This window comes from Malaclemys terrapin, chromosome 6 (genome assembly GCF_027887155.1).
Source record: "Malaclemys terrapin pileata isolate rMalTer1 chromosome 6, rMalTer1.hap1, whole genome shotgun sequence".
Lineage (NCBI taxonomy): Eukaryota > Metazoa > Chordata > Testudines > Emydidae > Malaclemys > Malaclemys terrapin.
Window position 1 is genome coordinate 32,717,438 of NC_071510.1, and position 26,074 is coordinate 32,743,511.

The 26,074-nt window shown below is 38.6% G+C and overlaps 1 protein-coding gene across 4 annotated transcripts in view; it reads left to right on the top strand.

Moving 5' to 3' along the window:
- The window catches only part of LOC128839433 (uncharacterized), a 65,516-nt gene that overhangs the window by 35,873 nt on the left and 3,569 nt on the right, over nt 1–26,074 (top strand). Inside the window, exons 2-3 of one of the 4 annotated variants that reach the window (XR_008445421.1) lie at nt 13,206–13,273; nt 18,726–18,816. The exons of 1 other annotated variant lie outside the window; for it this stretch is intronic. Coding sequence is in view for 1 of the 3 variants with exons in the window: in XM_054032444.1 (XP_053888419.1) it covers nt 13,206–13,273 (68 nt within the window). In the remaining 2 variants the exon portion in view is untranslated. Of the gene's footprint in view, nt 1–13,205; nt 13,274–18,725; nt 18,817–23,623; nt 24,938–26,074 lie in introns of those variants that run through there. 2 more of the 4 variants (XM_054032444.1, XR_008445420.1) reach the window with 2 other exon arrangements.

Below are 26,074 nucleotides of genomic sequence, written 5' to 3' on the forward strand. Positions count from 1 at the left end.
GGTGGACAACGATTTATCTTCCCCTAGTTTGTGGATTGCTCTGGGATTTAGGTAGGAGAGAGGTTCCCAGAGTTGTGGCAGCAGTGTACCTGTCCAGTGGCTGAAAGTTAAACACCTAGAGAATTTTTACTGCAAAAATGTAGGTGCCTACAGAGTTAGGCAGCACCCGAGTGGGAGTTTTGTGGGTTGCAGTGATGCCTAAAACTGGGTCTTAGGAGCCTAAGTACCTTTGTACTCTAGGCCTTTATGCCTGGAATATTTGGCTTTTACTTTCTGCCAGTTCTAATAAAGATTTCTTTTTTTTACTGTAGTCGTCAGTGTTAAAGGATGCATTATAAGTACTAGGGCCCATTCATCCTAGCAAATGAAGCACCTATATTGTTTGCTTTTGAGTTCGATGTTCATATACTCTGTGGGGTATCCAAAAGGAATTTAGATTACCACTCCTACATTCATGGCACCAAAAAAGGAGTAGTTATTGAAATTCAGCCTCAGAATTATTACCCTGTAATTTTCTGAATCAATTGCAGAATTGGACCCAGCTTATATTGTCTGTTTTTTAAATAAACCTTAGGTTTTTCAGAAATATTTTTCAGTTCATTGGTAAATAGAACCCTTAAGTAATTATAAACTTTCCAGTCAAGCATTTAGTGCCTTGGATCCATTGACAGAGACACCAGACTGTCAAACACTAAATCAGAGAGGATATTTCCTGCTGCTTCCATCACATCAGAAAGACACAGAGAGTCAGAGAGACTCCCCATGGTGACTTTCAGACATGACGTTTCCCCATCATTTCTGTCTCAGTTGAGGCAACTATTTGTGATGCTTAAATACTGTGCTATACAATCACATTCTTGCTATCTTCCCCCAACCCCCTTTTTTTTTCAGCTTAGTTTGGCACATTCACCACATAAAGTCAAAATCAGTGATTCTGCTGTCAATAAGCTCTCTGTGAAATGGAACACAAGGAATCGTTGGTAGCTAACTACCAGTCTGCATGTGTCACTTTCTGACTGATGCCAGTTAGAAAACATTTTTATTTCAGTAGGTTCTGTAACATTTAGGACTTGGTTGTTCTAGATAGAGTACTGGTCACCTTTCCCTCTTTTAGTCACCTGTTTACATTAAGGTGAAGGCTTTAAATATAATGCGCCACATTGATGTCCGTGGGATTAACTGGGCCCAATAAATTTCATTTCAGTCCCTTCTAAAAATCAGATTAGGTGCATGAAATTTTTGGCTGAAACTTCTTTTTTTCCAGAGAAAAAGGCAGATTTGGTCCAACTGAAATGTTTCATGAATTTGTGTTGATTTTGCTTAATTGTTTTGCTCCATGGGAAAAAGCCTATATAATTTTAAATGTAAATGTTTTTTGAAATAACAATTTAATTTGAAATAACTGCTTTGTTTCAAAATTTCCTTCAACTTTATTTAAAAAGTAAATGTTAAATGGCTCAAAACTGAAACAAAACATTTCAGGTCAAAGGAAATGTTTCAGTTGACCCCAAATTGACTTTTTGATTCACCATTTTTTTTTTTTTAAATTTGGAACTCCTACTGAACCAAAAAATCAGTTATTTAAATAGCTCTAGTACTGACTGAGCAATAGCAAGTATGTAGACTTCACTTGCCTAAGAATCAGAGACTCAGTTAAAATAAGCAGCTCAATTTGTAAACAACTTTTTATTTAGGGACAGCTGGCAGCCAATCCCTTTTCATATGTGTCTGGTGTGTGTATAAGCAACAGTCTCTCCTGTCATCCTTATTCTTCCTGTTCAGGGTTTCGGACAACAACTGCGGTTTTTGTGTTTCCCTTGCAGTTGTTGCAAGCTCCCATAACTGCAGTCTTTAAAGGGAAGGAATGTGTGACAGGGAGGAGGTGTGAAGCCAGTGGAAAATGTGTGGTTGCAGAATGTAGTATATGCTGTATGGGCATGCTCTCCCTGCATGCACAGGCTCTCCAGAGGTCAATGGGTATGTCTACACTGCAATAAAAGACCCGTGGCTGGCCTGGGTCAGTTGACTCGGGTTTGTGGGATTTGGGCTGTGGGGCTAACAATTCTAGTGTAGATGTTCAGGCTCGGGCTGGAGCCCAGGCTTTGAAACCCCGTGAGGAGAGTGTGTCTCAGAGCCAGCCTGAGCCCGAATGTCTACATTGCAATTTTTAGCCCTGCATCCCAAACCCTGAGAGCCCAAGTCAATTGAACTGAGCTCTGAGACTCAGTGCCATGGGTTCTCAATACAGTGTAGACATACCCATTGTGATTTCCTGAGGTGGTGCAGTTCCTTACAAAAAGACACAGTTGAGTTCATCATTACTATCTTTCAGTTTTGCCTGCTTCTTCTCTTCCTGGTTCCAGCTGCAAGTGAGAATCCATCAGTGAGGTTGTTGTCTCAAGTTTTCCAGCTTAATTGTGCAAACACAAGAGATTCACACAGTTTAGCTCCAAACTTATGGGTACTTACCAAACCTCAAGCCATTAGATGGTAGCCCATCACTAGACTGAACTATTTATTCAGAGTTGGAAATAGTCTGATGATCATCCTCATTACAATATTTCAGTCCTGGTTTTGGCTGGAAAGTGGTGATGTAAACACAAATGAAGAAAAGGGTTAATGAAACATTTTGAACTTCAAAAAAAGTTCATCTTGGCTTCAATGTCAGTGAAGTTTAGGAGGAAAATTCTAGTTGTTTCATATTTTAATCGGTACTGGAATTTAATCACAACATACCATGCAGGACATAATGGGACAAATAAATTCTTGGTGTAACTCTATTTGTTTCAATAAAGTTATAGCAGTATACCATTGGCCCATAATGTTTAAAAAAATACAATATGCCCACAACACAGTAAAATAGAAGAATGTACACAGCAAAATGTAGATACACATGTCTAGCAATCTCAACCCTACCTTCTGCTAGAATATGTTGCAAAGATACATTGTGTGGCTAATTAGTTGGTACTATGCTTCTTGTGAGTCAGTCCAAACATTTAGTATGCTGGAAAATCAGACATTTTCTCATCCATCGCTTGAAGTTAAGTCTGGATATCTTTCTAGAAGGTATGTTGTTCAGCCACAAGTTATTGGGCTTCATGGAGGAATTACTGGGTGACATTTTGCGCTTCTGTTTTGCAGGAGGTCATACAAGATCATAGTGATCCCTTCTGACATTGAAATCTATGCATCTATTAATTATAGTTTCTTGAGCTTCTAGATGAATTCTCTTTAACTGATCTGTTTAAGGACAGTTCTTTGAAGCATGAGATGCTGTTTGGGCACTTTTTTCCACAAAATGTTAGTTCCATTATTTGTGCATTATGGGCCAATTCTTCTGGTTCAATGTGGATGCTTTGTGATGCCCAGCAGATGTATTCTGTCTGAAAATCTGGAGTAACCAGCTCATTCCTCCTGTGCCATCAAGCTCATGTGGGTGTAAGAGGGAAAATGGGTATGGGTGGAGGGAAGGGGGGCCTGGCCAAAATGCTCTGTGCTCTGCCAATCCTGTCTGTGTTTTTGGCTCCCTGTGCCTTTTGCTGTCTGGCGTAAATGTTTCAGCTGCCCCTTGACTGCTGTAACTCAGTGCAAAGGACTAGCTTGCACAGAACAGCACTATGATCAGAGTACAAAGGTGAGCTTAAACCACCTTTGCTCCACATCCCAAACCCCTTGAATTGTGCATTGTGTAGTTTGCCTGCACTAGAGGATATGCATCTATCATTACTTTGACCAAATCTCCATGAAATAAGCATAATCAATTATAGATCAGACATCTGGGCAGGAGAGTGGCCCACTGAATTTTCAGCCTCCCTGGAAATGTATTTTTGTTTGTTTGAAGCTACGTACTAAGTGTAAATCAAGGCTCACAGCTGTTCAATTCAGGTCTCCCAGTGACCTGAGTGCCCCTCTCACTTTGTATAAAAAATACAATCCGGATTTTGACAACTGTTTATGACAAGTATGAAAGTATTCAATACCAATGTGACAATACCCAGCTAATTCACCACTGGAAAATCAAATTTTACTCTCCTTTGCTCTCATAGTATTTCCAGTTTCAAATATTTTTCTTTATGAAATAGTAATAATTTTTACTATATTTATATACAGTAGTTATAATGTACAGTGGTATACAGAGGCACAGGATATCAAGCATAGCTTACTTCTGGATCTCCTTTAAAATAGGACAAGACTAGGATTGATATGTTGTAGGGATTGTCAACACAGACACAAAGGTTCTTTCATCAAAATATAATGTGCATCCAAGAAGTTAATTTTGAGTTCTAGCTCTTTAAAAATATGCCATAGACACTCCAGTTCCTAAAGGGATTTTAACAACAACACTAAAATAAGAGACTTTAACATTAATGGCTTAATTGTTTTAATTGGTTAGTTATGAGTTTTGGAGAAAACTCCTTTATTTCTACTAGCTTCAAGAAAGCCAGAAAATAAAATCATCTGCTGTCTGGGTCAATTTAAAACAAATGCAACAAAATTGGCCGTAATTGAAAATGTATTATACTGTGCGACTATATTATAAATAATTGCAATTTTCCCCCCCTGGAGGTCGAAAGGGAAATTTCAGTCCATCTTGATTTGTCATTTGTACCTCATGTTAATCAGCACTGGAAGAGAGACAGAGTCACCCAGTCTCTGACCTAATTTCACACAGCATCCCCCTGCGAAACTGCCATTTGGTGACTCGGAGGACAACGAATAAGATCGACAGAGGTACTGGAATTCTGCCATATGCTATAACATATGGACAATCCGTTTACACTACACTGAATTTATGTGAAGGTAATGACCCTCCCATTCAAATATATTATATTATCTTCCCTTAAGACCTTAATAATAATACTTAGCACTTTAATGGCACCACACAAACGTTAACTAATCCTCACAAAACCTCTGTGGGTAGGCAAGTAAATATTATTCCTATTTTAAAAATAGGGAAGCTGAGGCAGAGAAATTGAAAAACCCCAAAGCGCCACATGAAATCAGTATTAACACACAGGACTCCCAACCTTCTATTCAGTAATGCAAATAATGCTCCTACTCAATGGTTAGCTTTTACACTTAGAGGCCTTTGAATTCTGTACCTTTTTGTGAACTGCGTCTGAAATAATCTTTCTCATGCATTTTCAGTGACAGAGACATGTAGCTGTCATCAGTTCCACAAATATGGGAACATATATATTTAATATTGCCATATACCTACAAACGCTGGGCCAAATTCAGTGGTAACATAAAGAGCGGTATAAGTTATACCTTGATAAATCAGTGTGAGTCAATGTAACACAATGAGGACAAGATTTTGCTCTTAATTCTGAGGGTGCATATGTGGAGTAGCACTAGGATTTACTTCAGTGAAATGATTACACATTTAAATTATTATAACTGAAAACTGAATCTATGTTTGGGGCCTGGAATGTGTGATGCTGGCAAGAAAAGCAACCAATAGGGGATGTATCAAAGCAATCATCTCTTTTCCCCCACCCCACACAATCTCCATCTTACACCTTCGTATTGGTTGTTTTTCTGCTCCAAATGTTCCCCCTAAATATGGAAACTACACCCATTTAAACCCTCACTGAGTTACACCTCTTTATTGGAACATAATCTACATGACACCAGAGACTGGCCCACAGAATAGAATTTGGTGTTAGCGATCACTGCTTGGCTGTATAGATCAAAAATAAATTTCCAGAATCCATTTTCTATTGGTGTCATTCCTGATGCCTTTGCTCCTCACATGGTTCTGAGTATAACTCATTTGAAGGCAAATGGAGGTTTTCCAAACTGTTCCTTTAAACAGGATTCCTATAAAATATGTAATTACTTTTGGGCACTACCATAATACAATGAATAAATCATAATAATTTGGATAATTAATGTTAAACGTGCAAAGAAAGATGCAAGGGACTTAATCTGGTACATTTATAATATATGATGTTGTACTATAATATATATATGTCATTTATAATAGGAAATGATCTGATTGTGTATTCAAAATATACAATTTTTATTGGCACACCTGCTGCAGATTATATGTGGGATGATCATATGGGCAAATTCTTCCTGCAACTATGCATATTTGAAGTGAATGAAGTTAGTGGGAGCGTAACCAAGGGCAGGATTTCTCGTGATAGGTTTAAATTGGAGGACCCCATGTTGACATAAATTCAGTGCAATGTAAGCTGACTGTACATATGTTATAGCATATGGTAGAATTTCAGTTCTCATCCCTCTCTTATGCCTCATCCTCAGAGTCACTAAAAGGTTGTCTCATGGGACGACCCTTTGTTAAATTAGGTCAGAGGCTGGAGGATGCCATGTGTCAACTCCATTGCTGAATAATGTGGCAGGGTTAAAACAGCTTGAAAGAGACCTTTTTCATTATTTTTCTTAAAGAGGGAAGAGTCAAGCTAGTGAGGATACTCTGGCTTTACTTTGGGTGGTCACACTGACTTTATATACCACTCTTCAGATATTTTTGAGCCGTAGATTATATCTGGCTTGAATTTACCTTCAATAACTTTGTGTCCTGCACAGCTTTGGTTTAACCATATTTGTCTCACAACTGACTCAAAGCAGAGATTAAATTTCTGTAGGTTAAAGATGCCTTTTACTACTTTGGGGTGAAATTCATTCCATCTGGATAAGGCCCAAGTATTCAGGGAGTGTGGTGGAGGGGGTGAGGAGCTGAAATCCAACCCCCAAACCAGGGCCAGGATACAGGCTTAACATTTCACCTTATGGGCCAGTTGGACGTAGTATTCGACTCAGGGGGGAGGGGTGGATTTCACTGGTTTTGCACAAGCCTGGTTCTGCAGAACCTCCTCTGCCCTCGTCTGCCGCCAACATAGCCTTCTGCACCAGCCTGTGTGGGGAGAGTGTGAAGCCCCTTCCTGCAACGTGCCAGGGGGATGTACCCCTATACAATTGGTCAGAAAGAGAACTCCTGAGCAACCCCTCTGTGAGGCTTAAATTGCACCAAAGTCTTGCAGTAACCCTCCACGTGAAGTGAATTTCACCCAATGCTTTCCATATTAAGCACCTTCTAGTGCTATTTTATAGTACAGATTCAAAAATTATTAACATTTTTGCATGCAGCATTAGTTACTTGTGCCATATTGAAGATATGTCCTGAATTTCAATATTGGTAAATTGGTACTTTTGTTAAATTAATAACTACTTTTAAAACAAAATGTCACAAGCAGGAGGCTTAGAAAGCATTGGAGACCTATATTCAAATCTAAAATTAAGTTACCAGAGAAATTGGCCATGAATTGAAATGAGTTTGTTGGTTTCATTTTAACGTCCATTTTTCTACAAAATCACAGCATCACTTGGCCTCATGGACAAGGGCTTGGCCTACAATTTAAAGTTATATTAACATAGCTACCTCAGTCACGGCTGGAAAAATTCCATATCCCTGAAAGGTGTAGAATTGCCAGCAAAACCCTGAGTATAGACACAGCTAGGTGGACAGAAGAGTGCTTCTGTCGATGCAGCTAATGTTGTGCAGGGAGGTGATGTTTCTTCTGTCGGAGTAGGCTGCATCTTCACAAGGGGGCTATGCAGGCATAGCTATGCCAACGTAGCTATGCCCTCATAGGCTCTGTGGTATAGACATAGCCAGGTTCTATTGAAGGACTGGAACATGTCATGACTGAAATGTATTTGTAGAACTGTGAGGCAGTAGGAGGCAGCAAAACAGATGACTGCAATGTGCTTAGCTTTAGTCTGTTTGGGTTTTTTACATCATTTTGTAACATCTTCCACCTGAGGATGCCCAAACGTGCCATGCAGTGATGTGAGGCCAAAGTTTTAACAAGGGGCTCCCTCAAAAAGTTTTCATCTCAGACCCCATGTTTTTTCAATGGAAGAAAGCTCAGGGAATGAGGTTATGTCCTAAAACTGTGCCTTCAGATAAAGATAAAGGAGGAACACACAAATAAGGGAATTTCCTGGGGAGGTGGTTAGTAGGACTGATTAAATGTTTTTTAAAATGTTGGTAAGATGGCATCTGTGATCCAGGATTGCTATCCTGAAATCATTTGTTAAGGTTGTCTCTGATCAGGATGCATTTGCTGATTTCAGCCATTCTTAACCTTAAGCCTCAGGTAAAGGACCATTTTTCTTCAAACTTGGCTTTTTTATAGGTGTTAAGACTTAAAAATCAAAGAAAACTGATCCAGTAGTTGTAAAGTTTATGGGTGGTTAAGTTCAGCAAGTGCTTCCTGAACTGGGATAACTCTGACACAAGAGTCATAGGGACACTAGAAAAAAAAATCTGCAAAACAGGTGACTTTAAATATTCATAACTTTAAAACTTCTGGCCAATTCATTTTTCAAGCTAGGCTTGAAACTTGGATGAACAAAGCAAGAGAAGGGAGAAGTTTCTAACTTCAGTTGTTTTGCATTTGGATAGCGTGTGTGTGTGTGTGTGTGTACACATATATCAGATTATTTGTGAAAAACAATGTTTCTGGCCACAAAGAATTTGCCTGAGAAAATTACATGGAATTGAAAAATGTGGTTAACTTTAATTAAAATGTGCGTTCTTCATGTCTGCTATGATATTGGTTTATTTTGTGACTAAATACCCTATACTCTTCTAATGCAATATTTGTAGACAAATACCAAATATTAAACAGGGTTACAATTCAGTTATGATCCTGGAATCTTAACAGCATGACACATTTGCAGTATTTTGGTTTTCACTGTCCTCCAAGTCTGCATATTCCAGGTCTTTATCATTTCAAACTGACTGTGGGCCTGACCTCATCGCAGAGTAGAATCTATCTCAATAGAGGTAAGGAAAAGGAGAAGAGGAAAGTAAGATTTGTGCATTTTAAACTTCGTTTGAATTGATGTAATGTACTCAAATGATTGAAGCGCAGAGTACTGTATGTCTCTTGAATCAGGCTCTGGATGTAGAATATTGCTTATCTTCATTCTTGTCATACATAGCTTTCTTTCCCTCCTCCACTCACTATGTTCTTTTGTGTGACAGTTGTGGCCCTTTCAAGTACATTTTCTTATCCATATTATATGTTATTCTAGCTCTTTTATTTAGGATTTTTCACACATCCTTCACATCTCCTTTACTGTCTCCAGTCAATAAGCACTAAGACCTAAATACTCCTTTGCGCTTCATGGCAATTCCCTTATCACATGCATTTTCTGTTGCCTCAAGGCAGATCTGTACAATTTTTGTTATTGAAATCTGGGGTTTTTTTCCTCCCAAGCAGATGGAGAATGTGTAAATGTGTCTAAAGACTGAGAATACCATTAACTTGTTTTTTACAGAGTCTTGGGAACCACAATGTCTCTCCAGCTCCTTTTAAACCGAGATGAAAAAAATAGCAGTAACTCCACAATACAAGCAAAGCAACTTTAGCACATTATTGTGTCTTCCTTATGGCTCTGACTTCAGAAAAAAAATGTACTTCTGCTACTGCGCATCAATCTTTTGCTCTTTACAAGAGAACACAATCCCAAGTCAGACATGGGCTGGATTTACATTATTCCATTAAGTATTGATTGTAATGCTTGAAGCCTTTATTGTTGCTATTTATCAGAGCTTTTTGCACTGAGCTGGGTTGAAAATAACACTGCCCAGCTATTGCTTATTGTGCACTTCACAGCCAATCGGGCATAAAGGGGTCAAAAATGGTGGATTCTTTTTTTTTTTTTTTTGGATTCAGAAGATTCAGAAGGGACAGCTTCATTAACTCAATTTGCTCAACAACTGGTGTAAAATGAAGATCATTCAATATCTAATTGGCCAGGGGAGATCAGAATTAGAAGACCATCCAACCTTTGTAAAGTAATTCTCTTACAGCAACTATAGAAAGTGAACTATATAAATTCAATAAATGAAAAAGATTAGGAAATGCTTTTTTGGCAGGAAGACTGGTTAAATCTTATTATTGTTATCAAAGCCCATCTATGCTCCCTGCTTCACTTCAGAGTGGAGTTATAGCTTCAGTAAAACATCAGATTAAATTTTTTAAATAAAATTGAATATAATCAGCAATATTTTAAACAAGCGATTCTGTGACTGAGTGAAAAAGTATAAAGGTATAAAGTAGCAAAGAAATATGCTTTGGCCCCTTTAAGAGACATTTCATACAAGTTTTCAGCTCTCTTGATACATTTTTCATAAATGATGACCCAGAGGACTAGATGGCAATTGAGTCAACTCATTGTCAAAAATCTGCCAATTTTATAGATTGAAAAGTGTGACAAGTGAGATCAAAATCAACAGTGCGGGATTAGCTGGGCCAGAACCTCATTGGTATAGATCAGCATAGCTCCATAGAAGTCAAATCTTATTTGCTGAGATTCTGGCCCATTTGACTGTATATGGTAATTTTAAACACAGCTGATACCATTCTCAGCCTGACCCTTTGACAGGTGTCTCTCACAGTTTGACTGCTACCTTCATTTTAATTTAGGAATTTTTCAGTCTGTGATCTTTCGTTAATTGCAAACATCATTGAAGTAAAAGCTGAGTTGAAAACTGCAAGATGTAATATTTGGGAGGTGAAAGATACCCTTCTATCATGTCCCTAAAAGACAGCACAGTTCAGTGTAGGGATTTAAGCTATGTTGACAACAGCAATGAGGTCACCCAGTTCACACTCATGTTATGGATTCTCATGGTTTGATGAAGACTGTTTTGTTCAAAATCAAAGTGTTTACAGAATTCAGTCCTAGTACAGAAATTTGCTTCATTGTTTGTATATAGTGCTGAAGATTACTATGCCTAAATAGGAAGTATATCCTTGACAAAGATCTCAGAAGTAGATTTTTTTTTCAAATTGGTGAAATATTTTGCTTTCTTATTTAAAATTTAAATCTTATTTCAGACTTACTTGAGATATTTAAAATGTACCTGTCTATTTAAATCTGGATGCAAATCTCAACCAAACATCTTTGATGACTCCCATTGTATCCAAGTATGGTCAGATAGGGCCCAGGAATATGGGTTAGACCAGTGGTCTCCAAACTTTTTTGATCGTGCACCCCTATCAGTAAAAAAATTTTGAGCACGCACCCCCTGCTGCGCCGGCTCTACTATTTTTGCCGAAGTGCAAAAAAAAAAAAAAAAGCCACTCAGACTCCTGCCCAAACTGCTGTGCACCCCCAAAGATCCTTTTGCGCACACTACTTTGGAGACCACTGGGTTAGATGTTCCTAGCTTTGTGTAGATGCATAAAGGTGGAAGAGAGGAGTTTCTTTATGCTCCTGTGCGGGAGTCAATCTAACTGGTGAGTATGTACAGTGCTCCGGGCTAGCACAGCTGATGACAGTGTTCTGAAAGGCTCAGAAAGGACTTGAGGAGAATTTAATGAGATAAGGTCCAAAGCTCTGCCTCCTAACTCTACGCTGCCCAAAGCAGCTAGCTGGGTGCAAAAGGGAGCACATTCCATACAATGTGAAACAGTGGCAGAGCTGATAGGACCACAAGGGCAGTTTTGGCAAAACCAGCCAGAATTCCTCCAGGGCAGTGGTTCTCAACCTGTGGCCTACGGGCACTTGCAGCCCAATCAGCACACAGCTGTGGCCCATGTGACAGCCTCAGGGCCATACAGGTAGTATATATATTGTCTGGATGAGGCCCACATAACACAGAAAGCTGCATATGCAGCCCACAATGGTAAATAGGTTGAGAACCACTGCTCCAGGGCGCCCACTGGCAAAGTTGCTCATCCTTACCCTTTATGCAGGCCTGGACTAAAAAGCCATAATCTGGCCCTGTTTGTTTACTGTTGTATATAGAACAGGAACAATACATGTTCAAGCCACCCATGGCCTTTTAAGAGATTGCTAAAAGGAGAGAGAATAAAGTGTATACTTTAAACCTCCCAGGAAGCATTATGTTATAGACTCCTCCATTCATTTGGTCTGTGTAAAGATTGGCAATTCAGTAGGCTTTCAGTCCTCCTAGAGCCAATTCTCTTAGCACTTTGGGATCTTCTCAGTTTGTTATATTACTAAAATAATTTGTTTCTCTGCATATGTTTCATATATACATACAATGAAATTATAATTTCTAGTTGGCTGGGTGGGAAGGAATATCAAAGACGAATAATTAATTTGAACTTTTATTTCAATGTTGATGTATTGAAATGAGTATTGGGTATTTATCATTTAAAAAATCTGATGATAAAGTCCCTACCAGAAGGAGTAATTGCAGGTAGGTGACTGTCAGTCTTTGGTGAATAATGTTAATGAATAAATCCTTCTAGAGGAGTAAACTGGTTGATAGTCCTCTCCCTCTCTGACACTAGATCAGAGCCTGTTAGCTAAATACATTTCAACCGTGACAGCCAAAAGTAAATCCTAGTCACGAATTTTTTGCCTCAGCTACAATAAATTGTCTCTAGTTCTGCCCCCTTAATACTCACTTCTTTAAGGAGGCTGGTCAGGGCAGGTGAAGGAAGCGAGGATGTTTCTTATTTTTAAATTTAAAAAATTAAAAATATTTATTTAGCTGTCCTTGGGTTCAGTTCTGTGTTGGAAACTGAGAACATATCTAACTCGTTACAGCCATTTTGAGACATGAACGTGCGCAGTATGTAGCATTGCACATACTTGGACTGGGTTGCCAACAATTGCTTTTGGGTGTAGAAACTTCTCTGAACAGATGATGAAAATGTAATATCTCTCTGTTGATGGATTTTTATGAGTATGTGGGTAAGAGAATCATTCAGTTTGCTGAGTGAAATTCTAGCTCAACTCATTCACCATGTTGCATTTGGGATGCCTTTAAGGCATCTGCTTATGGATGGGCAATAGGATATGCTGCAGGAATAGGAAATGGAACTTGAATAAAAGTGGATGGCCTTTTAAAGCAGCAAAAACTGGCATTCAGCCTGGGTTTATATTGAAATTATCTGAAATAACTTATGAGGTGCTGTCCAGTAAATAGAGTTTATCATCTAAGGAGCCACAAGGAAAAAATCATTTAAAAAACTATTGTAAAAATAAAGTGGATGTGAGGCTATAAATCTGGAGCTGATAGGGCTGTCTTTATAAAATTCATCGTCTCAGGCTTAGTGAATTATGATGGTGTTGGTTATTGGATGGACCCATATCGTCAACTGAGGTTCTAAAATTGTTTCTTTACTAAACAGAGACAAAGCCAATTCTCTCTCTCTCTCTTTTTTTTTTTTTTTTTTTTTAAGGCCATCACTTCTGCTGCTGCTACTTGTGAAATCTGTTCTTTTCATGAAGAGAAACAGCCATTATCCCTGTGAGTGTTTAATGGTGGCCACCTTTACAGCTCTCTCCATTGTTTACTATCACCATGGAACCACTGGATGAACATGCACTTATGTTTTATGTTGCTTTGCATTTCAAGTTGCCACCCTCTGAGAGAAATTAAAAGTTTGGTGGTTAGCTTTCAGTAACAATGTACATATGTAAATAGCATCAGATGAACAGTAGAAAGGGAAGAAGAAATGTGTTGGGATGAAAACAAAAAATGAAGACCAATCATGCAGGAAAAGAGTAGTAAGGCAGTGAGTTAGGGGAAAAGGTTACAGAGAACAGAAGTAGAGCATCCGTAGCTACATCAATGCTATGAAGTAGGGGTGCGATTCCCCAGCTTGCATAGACATACTCCTCCTATCTCTCATCTGAACGAGCATGCTAAAAATAGTAGTGTAGCTGTCGTAGCATGAGCAGTGGCTGTACATGCTAGCCTCCCCAAATACATACCCACGGCTAGCACAATGAGAGTTAGCATGAGTATGTCTACACAATACTAGCACCTAGTGTAGACATACGTGTTTATGTAAGGAGAAGGAGAAAGTATGAGACAAATGAAGGTAAAGAGCATGATCAGGAATGAATTTGCTGTTAACGACTCTGTGATAAAAGAAACTGACAAATATACTAAATGCTTATATTGTTAAACATATTTTTTGAAAAAATGATCTAACATAGCATGGATAGATAAAATACAAAATGTACAGCGGGGAGTTACTTTTATCTCTGATAAAAATGGTGTATGTGCTGAATGTGCTCCTGATATAACAGTGATCATTTTATTTTGATGGATGAAAAAATATCAATGCAGGTCAGGGCAAGGAATACAGAATTATTAATTACATGAATTTTGCAGAATGCTCTGTAGTATAGATATGTAGATTGAGATATGTAATATGGCATATAGAGTTTGAAAATTAAGGACAAATTTCTGTCTTCAGAGATGAGAGCAAGGCTCCCTTGAAGACAACAGAGGCTGCGTCCTTCATCCAAGATGAGAAATTGATGCTAAAAGTTTGCAGTGAGGTTTGCAGAAGATCTTTGGGCAGACAAGTAGAATTTGAAATGCAACAATGATAAAATTCTCACAACAGTCACTGAATGCTGTGATAGGAATAACTTGATCAGGTACTTCACTGAGACTGGCTTGAAAAAGCTGAAGTCTAGGCCAGAGTTCTTAAAATTATTCAGGCCATTTCAAAGAGATTTTTCCTATATGTACCAGTAGAATTCCAAAGTGTTCGAAAATATCCCCCTCCCACCCACACAACTTTTGCAAATATTGTTTTTTAATTTAAAGGGATGTGTAAAGCCCAAAAATGGAAAAAGGAAGCAGAGACGTGTTTAGCATATGTATGTGTTTACTATGTATATCTTAGAATATTCATGTATACTATATATTAGTCCAAACATTGGACCTGTCTGGATCAGAACTTCAGTCTCTAAGTGCTTGATACAAGGTTCACTATAGAGATAAGGACCCACTGTGAAACTTGAATCCCCATCCTGAACCTCGTTGGGTGAAATTCTAGACCTAACTGAAGTCAATGAAAAAACTCTATTGACTTCAGTGGGACCAGGTTTGGTTCCATTTCTCATGACAGAAGACCTACTTTTTAAATAGGTTGTAGATGCTAAAATAAGTGGAATGTACTTAGTGCATCCAATATACTTCTGCCTTTCTAATTTACACCTCAGAGGTCTGAACAAGAAGGAAGTGAGAGATAATCTGAGACTGCTTTATCGCCACAAAAACTGTGATGATCTCCTGAAACGGGGCATCTGTTTACTAGCTGAATAATACAAAGTACAATGAAACGTATAAGAACAAAATATTTTAAACTGCATGGGTGTGCTATTTCTGGCTTGTTTGCAAAACTCACTAGATACCAGTAGTTTAGGGAGGTGTGAGAGCAAGAGAGAGGGCAATTACAGAGGAGAAAGTACACAGCATCATTAAGTACCTCTTCCCTTCTTCTGACAGCTCTTCTTTTAATTCCTTTCCTTTTAATGTTTTCTTAATTTACTCCTTTATTTTCTGGCACCCGTGCTAAATGTTGAAGAGACAATACTTGTTCTAATCTCAGTGAGTCATGTTCAGGTAATTAATTCAAGCTCCAAACATTTTGATGTGGATTTGTACAGTTAATTGCATGGTTGGGTAACCAACCCACCAGCACTACAAGGAAGCCGCTGGAGGCATATAATTCAGTTTTGATCCATCTCAAATGTATAACTCTACTTTGGCCCTACAACTGCTATATAGTGCTTTTATATAATTAATTTATATTAATATTTTAAACATATACATTAGAACATAAGGATGGCCATACTGGGTCAGACCAGTGTTCCATCTAGTTCTGTATCCTGTCTTTGGACAGTGGCTGGTGCCATATGCTTCAGAAGGAGTGAACAGAATAGGGCAATTTATCAAATGATCCATCTCCTGTTGCCCAGTTCCAGCTTGTAGCAGTCAGAGAAACATCATAAAGTATATTACTCAACACTTAAGTATATGTATGTACATTTAACACAGATAATAATTTAGAACCCAATCTTGCTTTCCTTTTGCAATTGATGACTGCAATGTATTTAGAGTTTGTAATATTACTATACTGATCGGGTGAGAGGTTTTTCCTTGTTTGTTTATATATCTTTTTATAATTCTCTAAGTAAGGTGGATAGGTGATCTAGCATAGCAACAAGGCAGGCAATGGAGAAGCCACTTTGGGAAATTCTGCTTCCTGTGTACATTGTGTCTGGTTCTGTAGCAGTGTGAACCAGGGACTTGCGGAACATGAAAAGGTGTAGCTAATGGGACTATTTAGGAGGAGAATGGGGAAATTATATCTATTTGTAATGGTTGAACTGTTGCTCTGTGGCCTTGGGTTGAAGGTACTTTTTTCCCATAGAGATCTCTTGAACAAAGCCCATTTACTCAGATTTTGTTCAAGTCCCTTCAGATAATAGGAATCTAGTCAGAAGACCATAAAAGAGCGAACTGCAAAGTTAAAACAAGATGGGATTAAGGATTCAGCAGAGACAGGATCAAGGCAAGGATGAATTCTGGCCATGTTCCAGAGGTGGGAATAGGCAGATTTACAGAGAGAAGTGACATACAGTCAAAATACAAGGGAAAAGTAGCTCCGGGTCAAACTAAATTAAGTGTTTAAACATGCTGCTTTCCTTTTGTTCTGGGATCAGAGTTATTCCTTCCAGCCAACTGATCTCACTTTAAGATAAAACCAAACACCTTCCTTCCCCCTAAAACAGCTTACGTTAAAAGAAAAACATATGTGCTGCTGCCTTTCTTCCTCAGACTGATCTAAAAACAATGTAGTTTTATTTATAAAATCTTGGGAATGGGGAGAAGACAGAGACAGAGATAGGAAGAAATGCTTCTGTTTTTATTCTGTTAGGGTATTTAATTGAAATTTTTCCTCGTCTTGGAAGATACCTATTTATAATTAATTCTGTGTAAAAGCTGGACAAGGACAGCACAGTAGGATATAGTAGGATATTTTTAAAAGTTTTGCTGATTAGAAAGGTAATTTAAATTAGCTATCTCTCAATCTGCACACTCTGTCTCCTCCCTCTAGGCACAGCAAAGAAATCATATACAGAACAACACTGACACAATGATCTCATTCTGAACGCTATGTTATCTCATTTCAGCAATGGAGGGATTAGATCTGTTAGTTCCCATGCTGACGGTGCACTGGCTGGCTCAGCGTAGTATGTTTCTCAGCAGCTTTCTGGCTTGCTTTTTATCTTAAGACTAATGGGCAAATGGCAGTGAGCTTTCAAGCTTTCTGAAATAGGCCTGCAGGATTTTCACCGATTGCTGGGTAGTTTATTTTACTTATGCTCTGAAAGTTATATTTATGCTTTGTTTTGATAACTACATTTACAGGATAGGCTATGGGAAAACATGCTCAATTTTTATACAACTGCTCCATTAAAACCATAAAGAAACAACTGGCAAAATGCAGAATGTAATGTTTATGCAGACTGCGGTTTTGGTCTGAATTTGCCTATTTGCATTTGTGTAAAAGACTTACAAATTTGGAGCAATCTTTCAAAATTTCCATGAAATAGTGTACAATATTTTTCCCTGTTAAGTCTGACAGCAAAACATTGGCTTCAGATTTTCACATTTCTTTTTATGATCAAGTTGTGCTGGTTATGATTGGTCAAATCAGTGAGATGGTATTATTTCTGACTCTGTGATCAGAATTGTTTGTCCTATGGTCAGGAGTGTGTGCAGAAGCCATTGTGACTCATTTTCTTACGAGCAGCCGCTGCTTTGTTTGGAGCACTCTTTAGCCAATCACAAAATGTTGGCCTTCACCTTTCTGTGCCTGAGTTTCCTCATCATTATAAGTAGATTAATAGTATTTACTTCTCATGGGTATTGTGGGGATTAATTAGATAATGTTTTTACAGCACTTTGAGATCCTGGTAAGGAAGAGATGCTGCTGCAGCACAAAGTATTTGATTTTTCCTTCCTCGGGGCTGGATTAAGACATAGGCCTATAGTGCTTATACCTAGGACCCGAATTCCTAGAATCACCTGATCAGATCAGAATTTCAGCTTTCACTTTTAAGAATTGTCTAATCTTTATGATTGCAAAGAAAAGCTTGAAAATGTGATTTAAGTGAAACCCATGATTACCTGAACCTGCAGGGAGCCTGAAAAATAGCTTCAAGAAGTGCCAATTGCCCCATTCATCTTAACTCTGAAACCTGACACCTCTCCAAGGAGAGTAAGAGTATTGGCGTAAAATCAGGGTGGCTTTGGGACAATGGTAGGCCCCATATATTGCCTGATTTTGCCTAAGAAGCCTTTTTTGAGGTTACTAGCACACAATTCTTTCTGTGCTTAGACTCAAGCTCTGACACTTCCAAGAAGTATGAGATGGGAATTACAAATATTATTTGATATGAACAGTATGGTAATTTATATAGGAATGGAGGTTAGACATCTTGTCTATGGTACAGTTAAGATGGCTGTTAATAGTCACAATTAAAAGGATGGAGAGTTAGAGAAGCAAATATTTATATAAACACTGTACATTTTTTAGTGTTTACAATGTATGCTGCTCATCTGCTCAGCTTTCATCTGTAATAACATTGTTATGAGGCAATAAATGTGGATGTAGTTTAATAACAGATGTTAAATGACATAATTTATTTAGAAATGTTAATAATTACTGCAGTGGCAGCATATAAAAGTATTGCATCTTACATTAGATATTTCTTATGTGAAATCCAGCAGAGGCGGTGGGATTGTTACATTTACAAATAAAGTCATCTGAATAAAGTTATGATAGCTTTAGAGAAAGACAAGTTACTATAAAAAAAGGATTAGCAATTTTAATGGCAAAGTTAAACAAGATGTAATTGTTTCTTCTTGTTTCTTTAATCCGTCACAGCCCAGTCCTACATTCCTGTGCAGCAAAAATCTTCATTGACTACAATTGGAAATGGAGTAAATGAGAGCTGCTTAGCACCTCTCAGGACCAGACCCTATTGGTAATGGTATGAAACTATAGTATATAAAGCTCTGTTCATCTGCATAACTTTTAGCATCTCAGTATGTAAATACTCAATTTCTGAGCTGTGCTATTTTGTGGCTTCCATTTTTGCCTCCATAAATGGGTAGTGAATTTTCTAATGACTATTTGTGCCCACATTATTGCTTATTTTCAGGCACAAAATCAAATCATTATAAAAGGAGGCCATCTCTAACAGTCAGGCCCAGAGTCTTTCTTATCTTTAGCTGAGTACACGATAGAATTGGTGATAAATTGTGAGTGAAATAGTGGTAAAATGTTAATGATCTAGTGCAGTAGTTCTCAACCTTTCCAGACTACTGTACTCCTTTCAGGAGTCTGATTTGACTTGTGTACCGCAAGTTTCACCTCACTTAAAATCTACTTGCTTACAAAATCAGAGATAGAAATACAGAAGTGTCACAGCACACTATTATTGAAAAATTGCTTACGTTCTCATTTTGTCTGTATTAAATTTTACTTTGTCCTGACTTTGCTAATGCTTTTTATGTAGCCTGTTGTAAAATAAGGCAAATATCTAGACAATTTAATTTACCCCCTGGAAGACATCTGCATACTGCCAGGGGTGCACGTACCCCTGATTTAGTGTTTCCTGATTTTTCAGACAGTAATGTTGCCTCAGCCTTTCACAATAGAGAATATATGGATACCAGGGATCAGTAATGTATATAAAATTGATTACCTACAAGAAGTTGGTATAGCAATAAATAATCCTCACAAAGGGCCTAGTCCTGCAAATTCTTACTGACACAAGTAGTTGTCAAGTCTGTTTATGGGAACAATGGTTAATGTGTCACTCCTGTTCTCATTGGATTTAAAGGAAGTTTTGCAATTGACGTCAGTAGGAGCAGGAGGATTTGGCCTCAAATTGTCATAGCTGTAACATGCAGTTTCCAAAATGGGTGTAAGACTCCATAGGTCTAGAATACAGACCTGCAAAGCTACCAAGCAGCTGCCGTCTCCAAGCTGCCACCCAGTGGCAATTTCAACCAGCTTGTGCTCCACTTACCATAACCTGCTGTGGACACAGATCATGGGAAACTCCTTCTCAAGGGTTTGATAGACAGCAGCCTCCTGGCTGGCTCCCTGCCATATATAAACCCAAGAGGCACTCCAGGAAGTTTGTAGGCAACAGCATGTAGCTGCCACGATTGCACCTGAATTCCTGGCTTTGGTTTTGGCTTGATTTGAACTTCACCTCCTGAGTCAGACCCTGAAACCTGAGTCAGACTCTGATCCTTGGTATTGACCCCTGCCTAAAAGCTGACTATTAACTCCTCCACTTCTCCCAGCTGCAGGTTTGCCCCTGCTCTGACCTTTGGTCCTGACTGCCCTCGTAGGGATCCTGACAATGGGAAATTATGGACAATTGCTATGTTGTGCATAAGTTCCCCCCCACATTTGGGGCCTGATTCTGCTTCCATACTCCTACTGAATAGCGGCTTGCCCCCCAGTAATTCCTTTTACCATGATCCAAATTCTTCTTGTTCATTTTATCATGAGGCCAAATGCTCAGCTGGTGTAAATTGGAATACCTCAATTGTAGGTAATGGAGTTACTGATTTATACCAACTAAGGATATAGGCCTAAATATCAATTTGTTTCCTGAGCAACATCTCAACACTGGCTTGAGTTTCCCTGAAATATACAGTAAACTAGAAAGGTGTGGTTTCCCAGAAGTTGGTGGTAATAAAACACTGACAACAGCCTTTTTTTTTGACCCTCTGGAGAAGCCTGAGGTTTGCCTTCCCAGCAATTGTCAACTGTAGATTAAAGCAGAGGCAACTGTGTCTATCTGAGTGATGTGGGAGTTAGGAAGGAATCTAACTAGCCAGCATGTTTCATGTTCTGAAGGCTCTCCCTCCTGGTGCAGATCCATCATATTCCCTGCAAAGTTATTTTTATGTCTTGAGGTTTTTTCCCCCCTAACCACAGTAAAATATAGCCCCATACTATCAGGTCATGCAGTAGCATTATAGCTGAAACAGAGCTAGGATCATTGGTTTAATAGAAATGTGTTTTAGGTAATGGTTTGAAAATCAACAGTTATTTTACAGATTTAATTATCCATGGACTTTGTTCTAACTAGCATACTTCGCATGTATGCAGGACAGAGTGGGGAAGGGAATAAGATGACTTTCCCCTTATGTGAGCCAGATAGAATTGCAACCCCTGCACGCAGTGAAGCATGGGAACTATTTCTAAGTTACTCCTGCAGAAGCACACAGGACTCAAAAGGAGGTTTTGCCTTCCCCGCACTGTGCAGGAAGAAATATGCTGCACCCCTTAAAGAGGTACAACCATTTTCAGGGCTCCCGTAGGCACTGATTTTCTGCTTTTTTTTGTGCTCCCTTTGAGACAATACAGCTTTGTACTACCCACAATCCAGGACAGGGCCTCAGAAGCACGCTGTAGCTCAAGACTGTAGATGACTCTTCAATATCTCCCCATCTGTTTTCTCTCAAAATATGTATTTTTAAGTTAACCCCAGATGCCTGCTGTATTTTCACTGGGTAACCAGAGGCTGCCCACACCAGTTATCATTTAGTTACTTTACAAGGCTGAGGACAGAGGTAATTTGTGGGGGTAGAATCCAGTTTTACTTGCTTCTCTTGCCTGGCTTAAAAGATTAGCTGTGTTAGCTCGAGTCAGTGATAAGCAAAGACTTTCTTTCCCATTATTCCTCACAATAAATAAATTATAAAACACAAGCTATTTCAATGGGCAAAATCCTGGATGGCGCTGAGCACCTGCTAACCCCATGAAAGGTCATACATTGTATATGTTTTGCCATATGTAGAATCTCAAAATTAATATTTCAATTCCATGTATTTTATAGCAACCAAAAGTGCATGAGGCATTGCAACACATAGCTTACTGGGTACAATTTTCAGAAGTGCTTAATTATGTAGCAGCATAGGTCTCATTAGACATACCTCCACTAGTTATGTTTGAGATAACACCTAACAATAGCACTGTGTCCACGGCGATATGGGTGATGACTTGAGCTAGCCGCCCCAAGTACAATCCCACTTGACCCCCCTGAGGTATGTACTCAGGAGGCTAGTCCAAGTCACTGTGTATGCAGTTGTGGACATGCTATTATTTTTAGGTGCTAGCTCAAGAAGAACTATATGTCTACAAGCTGGGAATCACACCTTCCGAGTCAAATGTAGACATATTCTTAGTCATCTTCCTTTGGAACTCTGCCTCAGGTTTGTTCCAGGCAACTGGTATGTGTTTATTTAGCATTTTGCCACTTCAGCCTTAGATGGCAGAGTGCCTATGGAACCCCTGGATTATCTAAAGCTGTCCTCTGAAGTATAAAACTGAGGGATGGTAGTGGTGGAAAAGTACCTGCCTTCTTCGAGTATAGCTATCTCCCTCCCTGACACAGGTAGTTGCCCTCGCTTCTTCAGCCGTGAATTTGGCCTCTAGTTTAAGTGTTATAAATCAGAGAGAAGAGAGTTCAGAATGACTTGTTGGGGAGTGGGAGGAAGAGGCGGGATTTTAATTTAATGAGATTGCACTTCAAAAAAGCTGCATATGTCCACTTTTGTTTCCTTTCTGTCAAAAACCTGGGAATACTTCCAAGCTTGGATTTACAGAATTATTGTATTCCTACCAAAAAAAAAAAAAAATTCTGAAGTCCTTGGCTTACTATAATATTAGAGCTTGCTTGAAGCAGCTTGGCTGTGATTGAAACAAAATTCCCTCTGCAGCTTCCAAGTGACCAGTTCTTTCTTATCAGTCTGACAAGCAGGGATTGGGATGAGGTAGGTTGAGACACAGGCAGAAATTTGTGAGCAAAGGATAATACTGAACATGCCTGTCAACAGTTCCTTGTTGAGAAACCCGGCTTTGCTACTTGGATCCATTTTCCTGCCCGTGTTCCCCAAGTGGAAAAATATGTTGGCACCTGCTTGCTTCCAACTGGCATGTGGTATCACGCACTTAGGAAGCAGTTGCCTGTGATGTTGACAGTCCTCATCATGTAGTTTAAGACCAGTACAGAATTGAAGTTTACTTTTATGATATTAAAATGAGTGGAGATCACTAGATCACCTATCCACCTTACTTAGAGAATTATAAAAAGATATATAAACAAACAAGGAAGAACCTCTCACCTGATCGGTATAGTAATATTACAAACTCTAAATACATCTCAGTCATGTGAATTATTAGGCTAAGGCTAATGTGATACAGGATGCTGAAAAGGTCAAACTTCCACATTGTAATTACTACCACAACTCAGAGAATATATTCAGCTTTCAGCTTCTCTAATTACTTGTATTTATGGAAAAAAATATGCCAATGAGCATAAAAAGGGTCAGCTTGGACTGCTTTTGAGTCAAAGGTTAGTAATGAGACTTGGAAACTGTACAGTAAGTAGTGCTCTTTCAGATACAGTCTTTAAAGCATATATTTTATAGTCTCCTTTTAGGCATAGACGTGAATTTAAGGATCAACATAATTTTTCAAGTTGTTGTGTTAAAAATTAAAAGGAGAAACCGATCTAAAGACAATTCATTTGGCACCTGGTGAGGGAAGAGAGAACATAACATTTGGGTGTGGACCATTCCCCAGCCTCTTAAGTGATATCTACATTGGGGAAAGGTTTCATGTTAACACCTCAAGAAAACAGGGGCAAGCATTGTTTAAAAACTGTTTGATCATTCTTGGGCTTAACCACAACCAGCTAAGACATTTGTAGACATGACTGTCCTTACCTATAATAAGGGCAATATTATGTTTAATGTAGTGTTAGTTAATGTTTTCTAACATAATGCATTTTCTCAGTGCAGACTAAGCTAACAATTTTCTGGTCCACCATTTACACAAATTATTCATATTCTAATCACAGTCACCCTCAGTCCCAGTTGAAATTACTTGCTGTGGAAACTGTTCTTCATCTAGAAGGATGGTATATTTAGGGGACATTTTTGGGTGCCTGTCTGCTGATCAAATGATGGTGGTGTCTGTCCTTTTAGTCTTTTATTTGCTGGGTGTTTTTAACCATTTTTTTGCAGATGCGGACCTTCCTACAATAGTCCAGGCATTTGTCACTTCAGAACTCGACTGCAGTAATGAACTCTACATCTTAAATCAACCCAGAAATCAGAGATGCTCTGCAGGCTGCATTGGCCTTGATTTTTGTATGGATGTACATTTGATTTTGACCTATAAAGCCTGAAATGGTTGTGGACCTATTTATTTGAGAGACCGCCCTTTTCCCAGTATAACACAGCCACTGCTGCTATCAACAAGGGTGCCTGAGGTGGAGTCTCTTCAGTTTAAAAGAGAGAGATGCACCATCTGGTCATTTTCCATAAGTGAATTTACTCCCCTGCTTGCTGTGAATTAGCTTGAATTTGTTGTGTTTCAGGGCATAAAAGGCCCATCTATGTAACCATGCTTCTGGGAGGCCAGGACATGATAATGGCTGGTGTCCTTGGATGAGAGATGTTACTGTCTGGCGTTGGTTATTTTCTGGTTTAGGGCTGAGTGGAAATGGCTGGCTTATTCTGTGTTACTATTATTTGTAACTTATGTCAAAGGTTCCTAGAGCCTGGGAGCTTTTTCATATTTACCTAATCTTATTATGAACGAAAAGAGAGAAACTGAAATGAATAGTTCTCTCAGAAGGCAATTAATAAATCTACTGGTATTGGAGCAGTATACCATTCCTGCATGAATGGCAATCCTTCCATTAAACTGGCAATTCCATTGTTCTGTGTAACAAATGTGATGGTCATCTTTATTTCCTAGATACTAGACTGTTACCATAATATCACTTTACATTCCTGGGGAACAGCCATCAAAAGATTTAAGTGGTAGCCTGGGCCACAGTCAAACCAGTAGAGGTGTATAGCAGTAACTCTGTCAGTTCTCTGATCATCCAGTGCTTTCAACAGGAAACTTTTTAGGTGTCTACAGACAGGGTGTAAAATATAAAATAAATGTGTCTCCCTCCGTAATAGATATATGAATAGCAGTGTTTTACAGGGCCTTCTGAAGACTCCCATTGTACTTACTGTGATTGGAAGACCCCTCCCCCAAAGAAGCAGTGGGTGAGAATATTAAATATTGTTTCATTTTCTTGGGCTCCTGTAGTCTACATACATGTGAGAGACCTTATGTGTACGTTGGGTCAATTTTTTTTTTAAATGATCAGAAAAATAGTGCTGAAAAATGCCAAACCGATCTAGCCAAAGAACCATTTCCCTCATTTTATTTGAAACTTTTGGGATTTCTTGTCTTCCCTAGTTTTGATTATTAATAGACTTATCCTTGTAGTATTGTTATTTTTGCTGATGTTCTATTCTAAGGCTGCAATACTTTTCAAATTTTGGTAAAAACGGATTGGGTCAGAATTTATCCATTGTGAATGGTCCCAAACCACAAATTAAAGTAATTACATCAGTGCAATACCTTTGACTTTAACAAAGAGGAGAACATGGGCAATACTATGCAAAATAAGCTTTAGCATGTACATGTATTCTGTCCAGCAGCTGCCCAATTAGCAAATAGTGCCGGCATAGAGTAGAAATAGACTGACTGAAAGAGGAAGGATAGCCTTGTGATTATGGCACTGGTCTAGATTCCTCAGGAGACCTTGGTTCAGTTTCTGGTTCTGCAACACTTCACTTCAATACCTGTGCCTCAGCTCCCCATTTATAAAATGCATCCCTCTCTCACAGGGGAGTTATGAAAATAAATCTATTCTATTAACATGTATGAGAGTCTTAGGTAAAATGCCATTCTAAGGAACCATAGAAGGGCAGAGATTGATATGTGAGTGCCATTGTATCTCATTGCTTCTGTGGCTTCTCTAATGGAAGGCCTGTAAAATAGTCTCTGTGTCAGTGTCGGTAGGAGCCAGAATGGGAGAGGAAAATTCCCACCCGGTTCTCTCCCCTGTTGAATACAGGCTTTCTTGCTGTCAGAATTTGAGCTATGTTTTTTCTACCTAGGTAGCAACTAGAACTACACTGATAGCTATTTAGAAAATGCAAGGCTATTCTTATCAGCTCTGAGCTACTTGAAGAAAAATTTAATATTTGTAATGTTTATATAGAGATTTATCTTAGAGCCACTTCTCTCATATACATTATTTCCTGGTCTAATCTAATATTTGCTTGGAATCTTTCTTGTGTTCAATACTTTTTAGAACTGTAATAAATAATCCAATTCAATTTAAAAAATAA